This window comes from Corvus moneduloides, chromosome 1 (genome assembly GCF_009650955.1).
Source record: "Corvus moneduloides isolate bCorMon1 chromosome 1, bCorMon1.pri, whole genome shotgun sequence".
NCBI classification, from domain to species: Eukaryota; Metazoa; Chordata; class Aves; order Passeriformes; family Corvidae; genus Corvus; species Corvus moneduloides.
In genome coordinates this window covers 2,561,971-2,582,440 of record NC_045476.1, presented here as the reverse complement: position 1 = coordinate 2,582,440, position 20,470 = coordinate 2,561,971, and the positions used below count along the sequence as shown (strand labels likewise).

The 20,470-nt window shown below is 50.0% G+C and overlaps 2 protein-coding genes and 1 long non-coding RNA gene across 5 annotated transcripts in view; 1 reads left to right on the top strand and 2 right to left on the bottom strand.

Moving 5' to 3' along the window:
• Positions 1-1,795: 1,795 nt before the first annotated feature.
• KLHL40 (kelch like family member 40) lies at positions 1,796-13,343 on the bottom strand. The gene is made up of 6 exons (XM_032134406.1): positions 11,858-13,343; positions 8,304-8,464; positions 6,805-6,912; positions 5,531-5,716; positions 4,811-4,957; positions 1,796-4,017 (listed from the first exon to the last, which is right to left on the bottom strand). Exons 1-6 carry the CDS (start codon positions 12,995-12,997, stop codon positions 3,906-3,908), a joined length of 1,854 nt encoding a protein of 617 aa, XP_031990297.1. The 5' UTR covers positions 12,998-13,343; the 3' UTR covers positions 1,796-3,905.
• The window catches only part of LOC116435685, a 12,413-nt gene continuing 5,269 nt past the window's right edge, over positions 13,327-20,470 (top strand). Inside the window, exon 1 of the long non-coding RNA XR_004236820.1 lies at positions 13,327-13,447. This is a non-coding gene — a long non-coding RNA (uncharacterized LOC116435685). The remainder of the gene's footprint in view (positions 13,448-20,470) is intronic.
• HHATL (hedgehog acyltransferase like) overlaps positions 17,242-20,470 on the bottom strand; it is a 15,503-nt gene continuing 12,274 nt past the window's right edge. For 2 of the 3 annotated variants that reach the window (XM_032134537.1, XM_032091553.1), the window contains exons 11-12: positions 19,651-19,792; positions 17,242-18,416 (exon numbers count right to left, since the gene is read on the bottom strand). In XM_032134537.1, coding sequence (XP_031990428.1) covers positions 18,292-18,416; positions 19,651-19,792 — 267 coding nt within the window. In that variant the 3' untranslated portion in view covers positions 17,242-18,291. The other variant, XM_032091641.1, reaches the window with a different exon arrangement.

Sequence of the window (20,470 nt, the reverse complement as noted above, 5' to 3'; positions counted from 1 at the left end):
TACCGCAGGAACGGGCGAGTCTTGCTTCGTCGACGGTCCCGTTGGCTAGTGTCCCGGAGGTCCCAAGAGGTTCATCAAAGCCACCTCCCAGGGCACAACTCCCAGTCAGACATCCCCATCCCAAGCCATCTTCTGCCTGGGGGTGCTGGGGCTGCTCTCTGGGCTGCCCACAAGCATGACAAGTCACGGTAGGGAGGCTGGTTTGGGTTGTCCCTCGAGGCCAGGTCCTTGGCCATGCTTTGAAACCTGCTTTTGGCCTCTCACCAAGGCACGTTGGGGCTCACTGAGCTCTGAAATTGGTGAGAGGTCAGAACTGGGCCTTTCCACTGCGTTCTCCCAGTCTGTAAGTGTTATGACTGTTACCAAAGAGGTTGCAAGTGGAAGGACTGGATCAATAAACAATTTGTCTTTTATAAAAGAAAACCTAAAGCTCCACCACTTTCTTTGTTACCTTAATTTCGCTTTATCTTTTTCTTCTCCCCCTTTTTTTTCTTTTCTTTTAAAGGATGTTTTTTCAGGAAACAGTGTGAGCAGTCAGAGACGGGGAGGATGAGCTTCCTATGGAATGTTGACTGCTGCCACTGCTTCGCATGTATAGGCTCCGTGCTGGGTTTGGTGGGAGGTGTGTGTGTATGTGTGAGACAACTTGACTGTTGTGGGGCCAACAAAAAAAGAGCTTTTCAGAGAAGGGTGATGAGTGGATAAAAGAAGGGATTCAGTGCTTACAGACCTGGGGTAAGGACTGAGCTCCTGGTCCTACTGGCTCCATCAGGTTTGTGTGAACTCTGAGTAGGGTCTCTCTGATCTCCTCTGTTGGCAGTGGAGAAACCAAGGAGCACACACAAAAGCACCCAGTGCCTTGATTAGTTTAAAATGGAGCAGGGGGAACCTCGCCAACAATATCAGCATGGATATTGGGAAGATAATAAAAGAAGAGATTGTTTTCCATCAGCCTTGGATGTAGTCTTTGCCACTGCCATTATCTGTAGGGGGACCTGAGCCACCAGAGCTTTTGCATCTGAGCCAGAAAAACACCAGGCAGCAGTGAGGAGTGATGCCTCTCAGCATTCCTGGTGGCAGTTCTTATCTGTGACGGCCTTTGGACTGACACAGCTTCTTGGAGAGGTGGAAGAGCATCCTCAGGCCAGACTTTCATTAGGTGATGTCCAACTTTGCTGCCGTCCTCAGACCAACATGCTGAGATACGGTTCTTGTTGTTCAAGCAATGGGATATTTCAAGTTCTTCTGGGTCTTTTTATACAACAGCTTTTTTTCCTTTTATGGTTTCCTGCCCTGTGCCAGTGGTGGCATCTCCACAGCTTTATAATGGACGTGAACCACATGGGAGCACCAAACTCCAGTTTATTTGAGACTTCTGGAGCCTGTATCAGGGGCCACATCACAAGAACTCATGGAAGGTCAGCAACATTCTCCTGCTGGCTTCAAAAAGTCCAAAATTCCTCCAGGAGAGCCAAGAAATGTGGCAGGAAGTGAATGGGGATTAACCCTCTCTTAGGGTCGTCAACAACTTTCCAGTCTGCATTCAGCAAGAGGAGCTGAAGCAAAGGTCACAGAATCACAGAATCGTTAAGGCTGGAAAATATCTCTGAGATCGTTGAGTCAACCTTTGACCAATCACCACCTAGTCAACCAGACCAGAGCACTGAGTGCAACTCCCACTCATTCCTTGAACACTTCCAGGGATGGTGGTGGTGGAGGCAGGAGGTGGGATCCTGACACTGCAATAAATGACTTTTAAAAATAGTAATTCTATGCAGGGATTATTTTTTTTTAATTTTCTTAATTTTTCTTTTTTTCTTTTCTGCCAGAAGCTATTTGGAAGATTCATCTTTAATTAGCTTGGGAATTGTCTACATGAATTTCTGCAGAGCTGGGCAGAAGGTGTTTATTTCTTTTCAGTGCATTTTTCACACATTTGATTGTTTCAAAGATTTTTATTCCTTTTTTTTTTCAAGCTACTTTGTGACAGCCAGTCACCTTGGATTTCTTTTCTGAAAATATTTCATTACTGTTCTGATGTGATTGTCCTCTAAGGAGTTTATCCTGTAACTTTTTAAATCCTTCAAATGAAACCAGGACTGGTTCTTTTACTCGCCCCGAATTCTTTTTTCCTTCCAAACGTGTTTTAGTTCCTCCACAACTGCATTTTGATCTAGATGAATCAGCCAGGTATGATTTATGATACCAGAATTTTCATACCACTGTGAGGCAATTATTTTGCAATGTTTGCATTTGTTCTTTCTAAAAATTATCATTGATTATCACCCGTTAGTGGTACTATGACATCATAGAATCAGAGAATTGTTAACGTTGGAAAAGACCTTTAATCTCAGCAAGTCCAACCACCAACCCAGCACCAGCACCGTGTTCACCACTAAACCATGTCCCTAAGTGCCACATCCACATGTTTTTTGAACACTTCCAGTGATGGTGACTCCATCCCTGGAACTCCACTGCCTCTTCCAGTGCTTTACAACCCTTTCTGTGAAAGAATGCATCTTAATATCCAATCTAAACCTCCCCTGGCACAACTTGAGGCTGTTTCCTCTCGTCCTGTCACTGTAGGCATCCAGCTTTCTTCTAGTCCTGGGTAAACTCTTAGTTGTGGTATCCATGGGGAAGAGCTGTAAGGATATGAATCCTAAAATGTCAGCACTCAAATGGGAGAAAATCAGAATAAATGCTGGGGCTCTCCATGGGGCTGTTTTGCTCTGTGTGTCCATCATAACTTGTGCTTGGTCCTTGTCTTTGGTTGCTGTGAAGGATCAGTTTCAGCTCTATAAACGTGCAAACACAGGGGATTTCCTTTGGAATAGTAACATTTATTTTTAAACAAACCACTGGTCAGATGGTGTGGGCATCAGGAGATTTCTGCTCTAACAGATCTTTGTCCTGCTGCCAGTAGAGTTCTATCAAAACTTCATTATTGACAACTTTAAAATAAATATGCATTTTTCCTCAGTCAGAAGCTCTCTTTGAGCCAAACACATCTGAGATCTCCTTAGCAAAGTAAAATACTCTTAAAAAAAAAAAAGTCTGAACATTAAAAATAAGAGAAACAGCAAAAATATAAAACCTTTCCCTAAAAAACAGGTTTTTCCATCCATAGGTGAGGACATTGTGATCTGTGATTGAAGATGAGGGGCCCAAAAAGCTGGAGATGAGCACACATGGCCTCCCCTGTCCAGCTCTCCCCCTTCCCTACCCTACAACTTGCACGACTCCTCCCCCGTTGAGGCTCAGCTCCCGACCTCTCATCACTCCAGAGTCAAGGTGGAGGCAAAGAACTAAGATTATTTGCCTTCCATTTCAATTTCCAAAGCCCTTCTGTTGCTCACATGATCTTTTCTTTTAACTTCACCCAGGAACTCCAAATTCCAACAGGTCTCTCCTGTACCATTTGACTTTGACCCTTCCTTCTCCTCTCCAAGGAACACCATGCTCACAGACACCTTAGGTGGGGAAATACTTTGTAGACCCCTTTCCCTGGGGAATGTCAACCTAGGCCCCACTTTCTGCTTCCACTCTTTACTGGGGAGGTCCAACTGCAGTTGAAAAGATGGTGAAAAACATGGAGAAAGAAGTGAAAAAATGTATGATCTATTTGTCCTGTCTCCTGGGACTGGAATAACTAATTTTTCTGTGCTTCTCAGTCTTCCCCAGCTCCTTGCAGGCTCCAGATCCCCTCTCCAGTTGCCTTGTGAGCACCTTCAAGTTCCCAGAGGTTTTCCAGACACACTCTCCTCTTTCCCACTTCTACAAAAAACTGCCAATCACAGATGCAATGTCCTGCACAGTGTCCAGATGCCACATCTCTCATAAGCATCTCTCCATCTCTCCCCATCCCTCCTTGCCCCAGACCCCCATGAAAAGAAGACCAATCACTACATCTTCGTTAGGCGCAGAACATTGAGGCGCACGGGAAGGAACGTGGCACCGGAGGCGTACTGGATTTCCCGGAGGACCCCTTCCCACTTCTTCTGCTCCTCATCATACCTGGGGAGAGGCAGACAGGCAGTTACACTGAGGAAAAGACTCCTCTCCCTCCCTCCAGCTGCTCTCCATAGTGGTGGGAGCCCTGGTGTGATGTCCCACAGGAGGTATTTGGGCACAAGAATCTGTGGGAGCTGCACAGGGACTTTCGGCCCTGGTGTGCTCTGGTTTGGGGGAACGTGGATATCAGCATGTGGTCTTGCAGGGGAGGGGATATTTTTCCTCTAGGAAAGGGGTTGATGGCACCAAGGTGGAACACCCACAGTAAAGGACAGCAGGATCCTGCTGAGGGTGCCAGAGCACTGATGTGAGGGACAGGAGCAGCCAACACTGCTTTAGCAGCTGTCACAAAGTGCTTTCAGCCCACTCCTCTCACATGTAAGTCTTTCTGCTTCCCAGCCCAGACTCTCTGCTTCCCATCCAGGCCTATCTGCCTCCCAGCCCAAGCAGTGGCTGTTCCCAGGGGGAGGAAGCATCGTACAGATGCTGCTCCACACCAAAGGGGAGGCTGGAACCAGCTCCAGGCAAAATGTCAACACACAACAAAGCCAAAGGAGCAGGTTTTCCCTGGTCTGCTGCTGTTTGAGGCTGGGAGAGATCACTGAAGCACTAATGTGCTCTCCAGCAGAGCACTGGGCAGACTTCCCACCAGGTGACCCTGCGCTGAGCCTGCAGCCTCTTGCTGGGGTGACAAAATCCATCTCACACTGACGGCATCAAAAAAGAGAGAAATTATCCATTTCATCACTGACATCCCTCCCACGCTCCCTTGGACAGCCCTGGGGAAGATCATCACCTCCAAACATCATTCAGCTCTGTTGGCACCAGCTCTCCCGACTCTGTCTCCACTGTGGCGAACCCCCCGAGCAGGTAGAGCACCCCGGACAGGCTGACCAGGCTGACGGAGCTGCGCTCCTGAGGGAACTCAGTGAAGGTGTCCCACCTGCCACATTGAGAGAGGGGACAAGTTAGAGCACCCTGGCCACCCCCACAGTGAGGATGGCCTCAAATGAGGATTCAGCTACTGAGCTCACTAGTGACAGATTCAGTAGTGCAAGTCTAGGTGGGATGGGACCATTCGCTGGCTGTTTTTAGGGACAGCTGTTTCCATCATCATTGTTTAAGTTTTTTTTGAGCATGTGGACCAGTATGTCCCAGTGCTGGGACTGCAGCTGCAAGAGCCACCCAAAATCAGAGCATTTATTGTGTTGGGTGAAGCTCTCAGGGAACCCAAGGACAGCACCAGTGGGTGGAACTACTTTTAGGACGAGCCTGAGGTGATCCACAGCCCAACCACAGTGACATTGGTGATGCCCAGCTCTCTGAGGAACCATAGAATCCTAGAATGGCTTGAGTTGGAAGGGACCTTAAAGATTATCCAGTTCCAACTCCCCTGCCATGGCCATATAAACTGGAGGAACTGACATCAGGAGTCACAAACAAACTCCAGAACGGCTGGAAATTGCTGACTGTCCACCTGCAGCTACTACTTGTGTAACCACAACTCAGGACGTACTTGTTGGTGGCAATGTCATAGACCTCCACTGAGTTGGTCAAACCGGAGTCGGTCACACCAGCTGCCACGTAGATTTTGTCCTTGTGCACGGTGGCTCCGAACAAGGAGCGGGCGGTTTTCATGGGAGCCATCTCCTTCCACTCAAACTTGGCTGGGTTGTAGACATACATCTTCTTCAGGCACTTCCTGGAGAAAAATGAGAGGGGAAAAAGGAGCCTTGGTCGCCTGCCAAGGGGTGGTTTTGCACTGCAGGGGTTTGGGGGTGTCTGCTGGGGAGAAGGGGGGGTGTCTAGGGAGGATTTTGCTCCTCCACATCGGCATGAGTGGAGGAACACAACCTTTGTTGGGTGTGCACCCAATGATGTCCATGCCTGGAGTCACCACTTGTGGGTGTAACACATCCCTCCTGCTGTGCCCACTGTGGATAGGAGCCCTGAAAGCTCAGCTTTGTGCTCACGCACCTAGATATGGGTCCATGTAACCAGCAGCCTCTCAGGAGCTCTCACATCCATTGTTTTAGTGCTCCTGATCCACTGCGATGCTGCAAAATATCCTCAGTGACGTCCCTGTCCCCAGGTCGGCAGCGTGAGGTGTGAAGATATGCACGTTCACACCTTTCAGACCATAACCCTTCCCAAGCAGGACCAATCTTTGCTGGATTGTGGAATGTTTGCTCTGCAAACACTCACATTTGTGCCCTGCAAGGCAGCCACTGTGACGCTCCTGAGAGGCTTTTCCTGCTGAGCATGTCTCCTGCAGGATGGGGGCAGGGGGAATGAGGTTTTTCCCTCCTGTTGCAAGTACACGTCTGGATTTGGCTGTTGTGACCACTCTGCTCCACAAGTCCAAGACAGGAGACCCTAAAAGTGAAGGGGCTTCTTGCTCTTCAGTGCCTCTCCCAATCTGTGTGACATTTACTTTTTTGTGAGCAAACGGGAACACAGAATGGTTTGTTTTGGAAGGATCTTCAAAGACCATCTCATTCCAATCCCCATGGGTAGGGCCACCTTCCACTAGACCAGTTTTCCTTAAAGCCCCTTCCAGCATGCCACCAGGGATGGGGCAATACGTTCTTTCTCCTGTAAGGACACTGCCACTTTCCTGATGTCCCTGTTGGCCTCCTAAGGTTTTGGAAAGGGCTGCAGGCACAAAGGTGAGCTGGGAAGGAAAGACCCACATCTCCCAGCCCATCCAGCCCTCCTTAAACCATGTTGAGGAGGCACCAAGCCTGCACTCCCACTGGTTTGGGGATTTTCTCTTGCTTTTTGACTTACTTGTCACTTCCTTTGCCCCCGATGACGTAGACAAGATCCTTGTGTGATACCACTGCATGGCCATAGACTGCGTAGGGAAGGGGATCGGCCTCGCCCCACTTGAAGGACCTGGCTCAGAGAAAGATGGGAAGCAAAAGGATTTGTAGCTTGCTGGGTGACAGTTAGAGGAGATGGCATTTCCCAGACCTAGAGGGGAGCACAGGGTTGGACTCAATCTCAAAAACACAAGGTCTGCAATGAGACAGGCTCATCCAATAAATTTTGTGATCCTAAAAAAAGGTGACAATAAAATAAGCAGAATATTTATGCTAATAGCTATTATTTTCTTGAGGTCTTCAGGTAGGTGTAGGGAGGGAGCAATAATTTCCCCTTGAACCTCCTTTTCTCCAAGCTGAGACCCCCTCCCAGCTCCTTCAGCTGCTCCTGGTGCTCCAGACCCTTCCCCAGCTCTGTTCCCTTCTCTGGGATCCCTCCAGCCCCTCAATGTCCTTCTTGTCATGAGAGCCCCAAAACTGGGCACAGGATTTGAGGTGCAGCCTCACCAGTGCCCAGCACAAAGGAAGAAAGATTTCCCTGGTCCTGCTGGCCACCGTCCTGCTGATACATCCAGGCCTTCTTGGCCACCTGGGCACACAGCTGGCTCATGTTCAGCCACTGTCCATCAGAATAATGCTGGAATAATATCAACCAAATAAAACCAGAGATAAAGTGATGCTGATCACATCTCTACCAGCTGCAAATTGACACTCAAACCGCCCCATGAGCACTTAGCGGGGGCAGACAAATTCTTTCCCAGAGTCTGCAGGGGCAGATAAATGCCCTGTTCTGTGGGAATGGAACTGGTTTCAAATCTCTGCCTATAAAACAGACTTGGAAGCACACACAGCTAAATATAGACCAAGCAAAGGCTTGTTGATGCCTGCTGCTCTGTCTCTTTGGGGCACAGAGCAGCAGGCTTTGGAAGTTTCTGTCTCCTGAGAGCAGAACAGGATGGTGCCTTTTAATAAAGCTCATGAGCTAGCATGGGTCAGAGCCCATTGTCCAAAAATAATCAGATATTGAGCCTGATATCAATCAGGATGAGCCATTCTGTGACACATCTGAAAATTTTAAAAACAAGCTTTTCTGTTCAAACCTCTTTTGGTGAGACTACAGTGAATGTCACTGAACCTTTAATCAATGGGCAAGAGCAGAAGGTTTAGCAGAAGGAAAAACTCCTCTGTACATGTCTCACATGAACATCTACTGATATCAGTCCCAGATAACAAAATATTCCCACAAAGGCTTCCATCTCCAGGAGGCTCAGTAAACAAAGCAGCTGGAGTGAGGCAGCTCAGAGCCCCAGGGCACAGCTCGAGACAGTCCCAGCATCCAGATATAGAGTTCAAGCCCTTCTCCCAAACCTTTTGACCCCTGGAGAGCTGGAATCGCTTTGCATGGCAGCTGCTCCACCCTCTCCTCTAACCCCCTCCTGCCCCACACTCGCACTGAGCACTCACAGCCGGTCGTAGCACAGGACCGAATCCAAGGTCTTCTCTCCCTCCTTCAGTTCCTTCCCTCCAACCACAAAAATTGAGTTTTCTGCCTCTCCCAGGCCGAAGAGGCAGCGAGGGGAGGGCAGCGGGGGCATCCCCAGCCAGTCTGCGTCCAGATGGTCGTACTGGAAGGGAACATAGGGTCATTAGTGTGTGCTCACCACGCCCATTTGGTTAGCAAAAGTCAGGGTCCAGAGGACAAGGGCGAAGTCTGTCCCCATGTGCAGCTTGGTCACCCTAGCAGCACTCTCTGCAATATTCCTGTGGCTGTGCCTTTGTCACCTGGAGCAGGATGGGAGATCTGAGGGCAAACCCAAGCCACATATTGTATGATAAACATTTTATGACAAGGCATATGAGCAGAGATGGGTCTGCAGCAACATGATATGCTCTATTCATCAAAGCCTGGACTTTATAGAATCACATTAAAGCTGGAAAATCTCTCTGAGATCATTGGGTCCAGCCTTTGACTAATCACCACCTTGTCAACTAAATCATGGTGTTAAGTGCCTCCTCTGGTCATTTCTTGAGCACCTCCAGGGATGGTGACTCCACCAGTTCCCTGGACAGCCCATCTCAATGTCTGAACCCTTTTCCAGTGAAAAAATTCTCCATGATGTCCAACCTGAATTTCCCTTTGTGCAGCTGGAGGCCTTGTCCTCTTGTCTTGTCACTGGTTGCCTGGGAGAAGAGGCCAATCCCCACCTGGCTACAGCCTCCTTTTAGGGAGGTGTAGAGGGGGATAAGCTTTCTCTTGAGTCTCCCTTCAAAAATTGGAACTATGAACAAGCTTGGTCATCTTTGGGTGACAGACTTCCATGATGGACTTACAATGGATTTTTCCTGGGACTGGAGGAGGGAAGCATTTCAGTCTTGGAAATTTTCCTGAACCTTTTTATATGTAGAACACCTCACAGTGCTTCATCCTGATATTCTCCCTCTCTGCCAGGTAACAGGGTGGTGCCAGCAATGTTGGCTACACAGATAAAGTGTGCCAGACCCATCTGACAGATGAGCAAGCTGCTGGATCAGACCACCGAATCCTTGGACATCCGTAGATCAAGGCATTGCCTCATCTCCCACCAGAAAAAAGAAAAAATCTGAGACTGAGGACTCTGAGAACTGTGGCTTAATGGGAACTGGGGCAAAAAAAATTAATGTAGCTTGATAGAGGAGGGAGGGATGTCTTGCAGCCAATTTAGTGGGACTGCAGGGTGAAGCTGTGACGCAGCATTGCCTGGGAGCACTGTTTGCCGTGGGCTCAGGCCAAGGAGCTCCAGCCTCATGAGTTGGCTCCAAAGACTCAGCCTCAGCTGGGTGCCTGTGGTTTTTGTCTCTTTGTAAGCTGTGGTCCACATATGTGTTATTTATAGTGCGACCCTGAGCAGTTTAGTCATCAGGATAGTTCCTGCTTCTTGATGGATTCAGCATTGTTTTCGAGTCATAAATCTTTCAAGTGACAAAGAAAGGATACCCTTTTTCCATCTGAAATGTCAATGGAATCATTTTGCTCCTGCCAAAATCTGCAAGGCCTCTGGGATTTATCAGCATTTTTATATTTTGGTGCCTGTTCTTAAATCTAAATTATCCCTGACCTAGCGGTCCTGACTTCAGCAGGGAGAATGTGAAATTTGGGAGGATAGAAACAGCCAGAAGGTGTAGGGAGCTGCAGCACAGTCGTTCAAGAGCTTGTCATCAAGGTGCGCATCTAACTATGTCATTTCAGCTGAAAAAAAGGGCTCAAAACTTCTCTTGCTCGTACAACAACCATGAGCTACAAAATGACACTGATGTAATAAAGTAAACATTTGCAAACTGATGGCACTCTCCAGCCCCAGGACTTGTCTGCTTCTCACAAGCACAAGTGACACAGTGAGGTGTGGAAGGATCACTGTCCCCTTCTTGTGGGGGAGAGCTAAAAATGACCTCACAATGCTCAAGGCATTTACCACTGAGTCAGTGGCAAACTGGGAACTGAATAGAGAAATCTTGCTGTTTGCAGTTTAGAACCACAGAGTGCTTTGGGGGGAAGGATCTCCAAAGGTCTTTCATCCAACCCCCATGTTCAAAGGGGCACAGAGTTGGAGTTAGAGAAGATTGGAGGACTTTCTGCAGTCAAATACTGAATGTTTCCAAGGAATGTTTCCAGCGTTGCCCCACCCCTGGAAGTGTCCAAGGCCAGGCTGGATGGAGCTCTGAGCAACTTGGTGTAGTGGAAGGTATCCCTGCTCATGGCAGGGGTTTGGAACTAGGTGATCTTCGAGGTCCCTCCCAACCTAGGCCATTCTATGATTCTATGGATGTTCTGTGACCTCTCTGGACCCTGCTCCACCTCTGCTGGGAAGATTGATCTTTAGCCACAGGTTTGGGCTGAATGAATCTGCCTGCTCTGCACAGGTAACTGATGGGCTGAGGACTCTTCCTCCTGGCTTCTCATTCCCTGGACTTCACCTGGCCTGCACAACCTCCTGCCCCTTTCCAGGTGAGGACAAGCATGGTCCCTGCATGGTATGCAGCCCTACTGATGAGGGCAATGAGTCAAGGGAGGCATCAGGGCTCTGTGTCTCAACTTGACAACCACCCCCATTTTATCCTTTCTGCCTGGAGATGTTATTGTTTTCCCCAGAAGATGTGAGCCTGGGACACGTTATTGTTTCTTCCCAGAAGACTTGAGCCATGGAGAAAAACAAAAAAAGTATTTCTGGGTATGGGAGGAAGAACAGAGGATTTACTGGATTCCTCGGGGTCAGCAGGAAGGGTAGGCGCCTTGCCTTAGCTGTCTACAGGGAAAGACATCTGGGCTACAGCCCAAGCTGGGGCTCAGATTGCCTGTGCAGCTCAATCCAGCCACAGTTCGGTCACTGCTGAGCTAGAACAGCCACTTTCCCTGAGGATTATCCCCAAAGACACCACATGGTGGTTTCTCCCTCACAGGATGGAAATGGCTGAGGCACAGACTCTGAGCTGGAACAAACCCATCTCCAGGGGCAGGAAGAGCCCTAGGAATGGGACACATGTTGGGAGGCAGGACATGCCCTGTGTCCTTGGGGTGTTCGCTCTGTGGCTGCAGCTGCTGCTGCTGCTGCTGCTCCTTTTTTGGCACCTGGCAGCTTCACCCTTGGGTTTTGCTGGGGTTCGTAACCAGGGAACACCGGAGATGCAAAGAAGAACCCGGGTCTGATGCCACAAACCTCCCAGTTTGTGAGCACTATGGCAGCCAGGGCTGGGCCAAATTCACTGATCTAAACAATCCTCCATTCAGAATTTGAATCAGGAACGCTCATTCCTATTTCTTACTCCTTCAAACCTTCTTCTTCAACTACCAGAACCACCCCTCAGTGGCATCTGCCTTAAAAATAAAGGGAGAAGAGCCTCTAGTAAAGCAACTCAGATGCTTCTCCTTCATTTACAACTTTCCTTTTAACATCATGTGACAAAAAATATTACTGGCTTCACATGGAAGCTAAAGCCTCGTGATGCTCCCAAGTGGTAAAAGAAACAAAAGATAAAGGTAGTACCTGTAGGAAGTAGGAGCTCATGGGATCCTCTTTGTTGTCTTCATTGTAGTATACGCCTCCAACAATGAAGATCTGATTCTCTTTGGTCACCAGACTGATGTGGTTCTTCGGGATTTGAGTAGACAGGGAGGCAAAATAGCACTCATTGGCATTGGGGTCATAGGCCACTGCCCCACTGTCGCTCACCATGAAAATAAGGTCCTGGAGGAACATCCCAAAGCGCATCGTGTCATTCAAGATCCCAGGGAGAGCCTCCTCCTCTGTATCTTCATCTACTGCTCCATTGACAGCATTCTCCTTTGCTTGATTCTCACTGTTCTTCTTCACTTTCCTCTTCTTCACCACCGTGAATTTGCCTTTCTGGGCATCCTTCACCATCTGCAGCTTCTTGAGCAGCTCCGGGCTGGACTTGACCATGGTGTGCTTCTCCACGTGGTCCGTGATGTAGTTGTTGGGCATGAGGCGGAAGCGGATGCTTTCAAAGATGACGGGCAAGGCCTTCTGTCGGCTCTCACGGTCCTTGGTCCCCACCCACTTCATCACCACCTCAAAGACACTCTCCTCCTTCTCGATGTTGAGGGAGTCGCTGGAGATGATGGCAATCAGCTCATCGGGGGAGAGCTGGTAGAACTCCTCGTCCCGCGAGACCAGCGCGAAGCGGTCACAGATGAAATCCCGGGCGGCCACGGCCAGCCGGGCGCAATCCAGCATCAATCCCAGCCGGAAGATGGCCAGGCAGTTGCTGAGGCAGAGCCGCTTCTGCAGGAAGGACACGCACACGGTGAAAATGGAGGGGATCTGGAACATGTTGGCCACGGAGAAGATGTCCTGCACGTTCTGCTCGGTGATCTCGAGCTCGGAGGTGTAGATGTAATGGAGGATCTTGCCCATGACGTCTGGATCAACATCTTCCAAGCTGACTTCCCTCTTCTTGCTCTCTTCCATGTCTGAAAGGAACATCGCCCGGAAATACGGGCTGCAGGCTGCCAGCACCAGCCGATGGCAGGGAAACTCCTTCCCTTTGACTTTTAAGACACAATCCAGAAACTTATTGTGGTCCAACATGTCTTTGAGTCCATCTTGGAGAAGAGTTTGCTGGTAGAGACGCAACTCTTCCGCTTGATCAAGAGGCAAACCCATGGTGACGAGTAGCCGCTCGTTGTTTTCCGCAATCCTTCTTTTATGGCTAAATATTGGTGGCTATATCTATAACTGAGTGAGGAAACTTGCTCAAAGCAGGGCTCGCAGCCTCACGGGCTCCCAGACCGCCGGCACACTGGGAATGTGAAACGCTCGCTACGCTCCCAGCTGTCTGTGTACTTCAGTTTCCAGCTCGGGGCTTTATATATAGACACAGCGCTGCAGAGCTTAAGGAATCCATACTGCAGCATGTGTAAGCCGATCACCCTTTAATATGACACATTGGACAAGGAGGAAGGGAGGGGGCCGGGGGAGCAGCTGTAATTCCAGCCTCAGTAATTCAGGAAGGGTCTGTCAGCTCATGAGTCACCACGGGGGGAGCAGGAGGTTTCACCGCCGTGACACCACAGGGGACGCGTGCGACCCGTGGGCTTGGGAAGCGGCCTCTGGGTGAGTCTAACAGCCCAATCTGCCTTTTGGGTCATGGGTGGCAAGGCTGGGACTTCCTCCTGATGATGCTAAATGGGCTGCTCCGAAAGTGCTGGATCTTTAGCTGTGCTAAAAATAGCCTGTGAAGTCAAAGCTGGAAAGATGCGCTAAGGGAGGGTCTTATGTGGGCTTTGTGGCATCCCAAACTCCAGCCAGCTCCCACACAGGGCTGCTTTGCTGCACAGGTTTGTCCTTTATTCTCCTCTAGAGTCACTTTTCAGGGGTCTGGAAGGGGGTGGCAAATGGAGGTAGAGCTGTTTAATTACAGCCCTGTATGGGATATGAGACCTGTGCTGGAAGTTATTTTAAAATTCTCTCTAAAGCAGGAGATTTGAGGACTGTGGGAGAGGGATGGCTCTTTTTCCCTGCAATAGGTGGTGGAGTCACCGTCCCTGGAGGTGTTTAAGGAAAGACTGGACGTGGCACTCAGTGCCATGGTCTGGTTCAATCATAGGCTGGAGTCAATCCCAAGGCTCTTTTCCAGCCTCACTGATTCTGTGACTCCATCATACCTGCAAATGGGTCCCAGTGGCACAGTCTCTGGGCACCTTGGCACCAAGAAATCCATCTTTTCCAGATCCTGGTGACAGAGAGAGTGTCCGAGGCAGAACAGAAGCAAAGGAAATACAATGGTGGGCTTCAGCTCACAGATTAGGACATCTAAACACAAGTACCTTCTAGTAAATTGAGGGTGTTCTGCTCCGATCTTCTGGTTCATCACCCCCATGACGAAGTCTAGAGACACAGCAGGACAACCTGCCTGGCCTGGAGCCAATGCTCCATAGTGGCTGAGTTCTCCAGTGGCTCTTGTGTCCTGCTTGCCTGCCCATGGATGTCTAGGAAGTCCCATGGGTCCTGAAATGGCCAGTCCAGGTCCAGCTATTCCCACGGAGCTCACAAAGAAGCAAATTAGTTTTGACAGACACAGGCAAGCAGAGTAGCTATAATTATTTATACCTAGAGTAAAACTTGTGCATGAGTCTGTTTTATCTCTTACTGTGGACCCTCTGGGCTGTCTGACACTCAATGATGGCACAGATTTAATTAACGATTTAATTAAGTCTATGAAAAAATATTAGCCACCATTCTTGGTGCATTTAAAGCCACATAACCCCTTACCCTGGCACGGATGTATTTATAAAAATTGCCATGGTGGTTGTTTTAGAAGTGGGAAGAGGGAGGGAGCTATACTGGTATGAAGCCCTTCTGTACTGGTGTGGTTCCAGCAGCATCTGGGAAGTACCAATATAGCAGGGAAATAATCTCAAGCTGTTTTCAGAGCTCACATCATAAGCTCTTCTGTGCTGCTCATCTGTGATGGGATCAAACGCTGAGTGCTGATCTTTGAACTGGGTCGAACTTCAGGAATCTTTGCTCCCTGACATCTGGGGCTGGACACCCCCCTCCTCCTCTCTCTGCTCCCTCTGCATTAGCTCTGTACCATCCCAACTTTAATCCTGTGTTGTTGTGCCACCAGCCAGGATTTCCCCCCGCCCTCTGCCTTTAATCGCCCTTGAGCCCTGAGTTGTTTTCCTTTTCGTTGTGCTGCCATCTGAGTTTGGCTTCCTAATTCCCCACCCCACGAGATGCCGCTGCTAAAATGCAGCTACAGCCCTTTCCAGAGGAGCTCTGGGACCTGGTGGGTCTCTGGCATCTCCCAGGTTTGTGTTTCACCCAGGGAAAGGGCACTGTGCTGGTCCCAAACCTGCTCTGGGGACTCCGTGGGCATCAGTGGCTTTGCTCAGCAGCTGGAGCAGCTCCAAGGCTTGGGGAAGCAGCCCTGGTTTTCCAAGAGCCTGGGTGCACTGTCCCCCAGACCTGACAAGGCCACAGCCAGGGATTTCCAATGACCAGTGGACTCCACCAGTCATTAAGTGTGTTCCCAAGTGGGCAATAGTCCCCCCAGGACATCGGAGAGGGTGAATGTCCTGGTTTTGTCTGGAACAGAGCTAATTTTCCTCCTTCAGTGCTGTGTTTTTCCTGAGTCAGGATGGGGATAATGTTGATAACTCACCCATGTTTTGGCTCTTACTGAGTCATTCTCACCCTGAGTCAAGGATTTTCCATGTCTCACGCTCTGCCAGTGAGGAGCTTCACCAAAAGCTGGGAAACAGCGTGGCCAGGAGAGCTGACCTGATCTGGTCAGAGGGGTATTCCCTTCCACAGAACATCATTCCCAGTATATAAACTGTGCAAATGACCCAGGAGGGAGCCAACTTGCTGTCTGGGGACAGGCTGGGTGCCAGTCAGTGGGTGATGAGCAATTGTGTTGTACATCACTTTTTTCTCTTGGGTTCTGTCACTCTTTCTCCTCTCCTTATCATTATTATTATCATCATCATCACTATGTTTGATTTCAAACGTTAAACTGTTCTTATCTCAACAGATTTACCTGTTCACCTCTTCTTTCTGATTCTCCTCTTTATGGCAGGGCGAGGGGGAGTGAGTGAGTGAGAAACTGTGTGGGATTAAACCACGACAGTGAGGATACATGGATACATCCTAGAGGGATGCAGTGTTGCAGGATCACTCCCTCCCCTACAAAATGTTCTAACAAAAAGGATGAATGCACGAATTTTAGCCATGTCAGCCTGAACAAGAAAGTGCCCAGTGCAGGGCTATTAACTGGGAATTTAATTGCAATAAATAATTGCTTTTCTTGGCTTCTTGGTTGAATTTTATGAAGGGGCAGGCAACAACCAGAGCAGATGAGATGCTCTTCTCCAGAGAGATGAGCAGTGGATAAATCCCATCCTACAGAGGCATTCAGGGACGCTGAGGGTGTTCTGTGCAAGGCTGAGCTGGTTGAGATAGCACCAGGGTGCTCCTGCCCCACCAGACCTCCTGGGCTTGTCAGAGCAGTGAAAACTGAAGGGACAACTCCTGGAAAAGGAGGACAAAGCCCAAATTCTCCCACAAAGTGTCTCTGACAAATCACTCGCTGGGCTGGTCTCTAAGATTATCTCCTTCTGGCAGCTTCAGCAGATGCAGCTGCTGGGTAAATATAGACCCTTAGTGAATGGGCTATTTTCTCTCCTGGAGCATCCAAGTCAGGAGGGCAGTGCAGAGTCACTGGGCTTTGCATGTGAGTCACCCACTTCGACACTGGGAGGTGACTCTGTCCTCCCAGGCAGCCGCAGAGCTGAGCTGAGCCACCGCAGAGCCCTTGGTTTTGGCACCTCAGGGTGGTTCCACCTGTGCAAGGACACCCCCAGGGAGGGCAAGAGATGAATTTAGCCCTGCAGGAAGCACATGGTGGCAGAGCTGTTTGGATGGAAAAAGTAAACTTGGAATAATGGAGGTGCCAAGAAACACCTACAAAAAGTCCAGCAGCAATAGATGTGTCAAAAAGGGATGTGCCTGGCATCTGGAGAGGTTTAGGGGATGTGACGAGATCCCACCAAGGCACAATACCTGCCCCTGACTTCCAGCATTGTTGGTCAGGCTGCCAGAAATAAAACAAACCCGGCTTCTAACCCCAAACCCATATGGGTGACAGTTTGCTGGCCACAGGCTCAACATATGTATGAAAGCAGAGTCAAATTAAAGGTATGAATCGAGCTGCAGCCCAACCTTCAGTCTGGTGATGTCACCAAGGAGGGTTTCTGCTGAAGTCAGAAATACCTTGTGTCACTGTTTTTGGGGGGCAGGTGAGGACCTGCAAACAGATCCTTGTCCTCTCAGCTCCGGTGGCCGGGCATTGCCGGGGGTGTCACCTGCAGCACAGCAGCGTAGCAGGGATGAGCAGCAGGTGCCAGAGTTATCCAACATTTATTGGCTACATAAATAAGTGACATTTATCAAGGACTTCACGAATTACTTTGGCAGAGCTGAAAGCTGGCTAGGAACCCATCTCGTTTCATCCACAGGGATGCACCAAGAGTCTCGACCCTCGTTGCAAAGGGGTCTGGATCCTGCCCTCACCAAACACCGACATCACTCAGACATAAGGCCACTGAGAGTTACTCTAAAGTGCAAGAGAACCAGAGCTATTTTTCAGTTACAAACCCACCTTTCCCCCAAGGCACCGTGTTTCACACACTCCCAAAGTCTATTTCTCCAAGGAGTCTCCCATGGCTTTCCCTCCACCGCCCAGCCCCAAGTCCCTGCCCTTGATTCAGGGATTTTCTCCTTTGGTTGTATTTACCTGTGTGCTCACTCAGCCCTACAGCCGTGGGCTTGGCACATCAAAGGCAGCTGAGGAAAGGGATGGGTGGCTGGAGATGAGCAAGGGTTGGCTACAGCACGTTCTGTCCCTCAGCCATGGGCAGGAATGTGACCTTAGACCTTTGTCCGCGGCATATGAAGAAATAGAGGTGGGGTTTGGCTTGAGTCCCAGGGCACGTGACACAGCAGGGTGGTTGTGGTGGCCACTTCATTCTCAGATCCAGCAGTGCAGGACCCTAAAAGTTCCAGCCATGGGACCTAGAGAGTCTCCTCTGGGCATCATGGGCTGTGGAAGAGTCCAGTGCTGGTGGACCAAGTGCTGCGGGGTGAAATCTCTGGGCCTGCACAATGTCAGAGGGTCAGAAAATTCATGGGCATGGCTCTGGCATGAAAGAAATGTCCTGGGAGCTGCCTCAGCATCCTGCCATGCCTGGGGAGCCTGTGAAATGCCCACTGTGCCTGATGGAAAATCTTTCCTGCAGCAAGGGGGTGACCTGTGCCTCCCAGGTGACTTCTACGTGGATGAGCTACAGCAGTCCGATTGCCAGGAGGGCTTGGAGAGCCCTGGCCAGTGGCTGGCCTGGCAGCAGTGGCTGGGAAGGGGACAAGGCTTCGGGACAAGCCTGCTGGTGCCTCCCCTACTCCACCTTTGCCTTGTCACCCTTCTCCTCCTCCTCGATGGCCAGGATGCGCTCGCGCTCCTTGATCAGCTGCACTCCGCAGTACGTGATGAACCAGATGGACAAGGTGCTGACAGGGAAACCTGGAGCAGGGAGGGAGACACGGTCATCCAGGGCCTGTTAGCTTGCCTAACAATGCCAATCCTTCACCAGCACAGCTGCCTCTCAGGTGGGTTTGGGAGGTCCCACAAGCTCACGATGGCCAATGATGTTTTTCATCCTAGATCCAGCCCTGCAGCTTCACTGAGAGAAGAGGGAAACCCTCAGAATCTGGTTTTAGATGAAGCTCACCTTGGTGCCTGAGCCCCACCATGGATTGCAGCTAACGTGGGGACATGCTGGAGGGGCTTTGAGCCCCTCTTACCCCCAGAAATCCTTCTGCTCCCCAAGTTCAGACATCATGGTTGACTTTCTGCCCATTGAACCTGCCCATGTCCATTGTGACTCAACACTGTGACCTTCTGGAAGCTTTGGGCCCCACTGATGCTGAGGATCAAGCCCAGCCTTGCCCTGGACTTAGTGGGGACGCAGTGTCCGCCCAGGAAAATACATATTTTTGTCACTTACGTCAGTGACAGAGCCCGAAGCTCTCCCTCCGCTTAGGAAGGGTCTGACGGTGTTTGCAATCACAAATCCGGTATCCACAGCAGAGAGGTGGATCCAGGGTTTGTTCTTGCTAAAACAGGACCTCTGCAATGAATAATGCAACCAGCAAAAGCCACCGAGCTCAGCGGGCAGGCACTCCTGACACACGGAGCCCAGAGTGTGACATTACCCATTCCCTAAGCCAGCCCCATCCCAGAGAGAATGGTTATTTATAGCTCAAGAAGACTTCAAAATAGTGCCACAACCCACTGATTAGAAATGTACAGACTGCAGGATGAGGATTTGTACCTGTCACCCTCAGGATGATGCAGGAATGTCTGCCGAAGCAGAGGAAATGAGGCAGGATGAGTAGATCCCTTTCTCCAGCAAGGGGACTGTTTCACAGGCAGGGTCTCAGCCCTGCTTGGTGAGGTGAATGTGACCCTTGCAGTGCTCCAGGGAGCCTAAACCAGTGTCAGGCTGTGCCAGGAGCTGTACAAGCACACCTGGAAGGCAGCTGGTACCACAGAACACCCAGTGAGGAGCGTGGGGGCTAAGAAACCACTGCCTGCACTTTCCCCATAAGAATTAAGGACATTGGGAGCAGCCACAAGCCAGTGGCCAAGACACTTTGGACCCACAAGGACTCAAAATCCCAGTCCTCAGCTCCTGCACCAGTGTCCCCCCATTAAGACAGGGGTCTCTCAGTGGGGAAGGCTGGCAGCACCTTACCCATCACGAGGAGTCTCTTGGTCACCAGCAGTGCAAACTCCAGGCTGTTGAGAGCCAGGATGTTGTAGAGGACGATGGCCCAGAAGTTCACAGCCCCAAAAGCTGCCCTGATCCGCCGAGACATGGCCCCTGACATTTTGGCCTGTGGAGAGGAGAGGAGCAGAGGGAAAAGGGTCTGTAAGGAAAGGGGGGGACCAGTGCAACTCCAGGAAACTCCAGCTGGGATTCCAGAGAAGAGGCAAAAATCAGAGCAGCCTTTAGTGCCTCTGGGACAAAGAAATATAAGAACAAGGCAAAACTTCTGCTGTGGTGAATGAGGGACCCTGGACTATGTCCCATGGGTAAGGACAAGATGTTAGATAGTTTCATGATAATTGTAGAATCACAGACACATGGAGTGGTTTGGGTTGGAAAGGACCTTAAGGATCATCCAGTGCCACCCCTGCCATGGGCAGGGACACCTCTCACTATCCCAGGTGTCTCCAAGCCCCAATGTCCAGCCTGGTCTTGGACACTTCCAGGGATCCAGGGGCAGCCACAGCTTCTCTGGGCACCCTGTGCCAGGCCCTCCCCACCCTCACAGGGAAGGATTTCTTCCCAAGATCCCATCTAACCCTGCCTTCTGTCAGTTTAAATCTATTTCTCCTTGTCCTGTCCCTCCGCATCCTTGTCACAAGTCCCTCTCCAGTTCTCTCAGAGCCCCTTTAAAATGAAATGATTGAGTCCTGCTTTCTCCACCTCTTGCCTTGGGTAAGCCACTCCTCGAGGCAGAAGAATCTGTTGTGTCCCAGGATTATTGTTAGCCCTACGTGCAAATCAC

What these genes read in the sequence shown, in the direction of transcription:
- KLHL40 (XM_032134406.1), bottom strand. Translation starts at nt 12,997, where the DNA reads ATGGGTTTGCCTCTTGATCAAGCGGAAGAGTTGCGTCTCTACCAGCAA. An exon ending in GTCCTGTGCTACGACCGGCT is followed by an intron (nt 6,913 to 8,303) that starts GTGAGTGCTCAG and finishes TCTCTGAGCCAG; the next exon opens with GTCCTTCAAGTGGGGCGAGG. An exon ending in TATGACATTGCCACCAACAA is followed by an intron (nt 4,958 to 5,530) that starts GTACGTCCTGAG and finishes TCAATGTGGCAG; the next exon opens with GTGGGACACCTTCACTGAGT.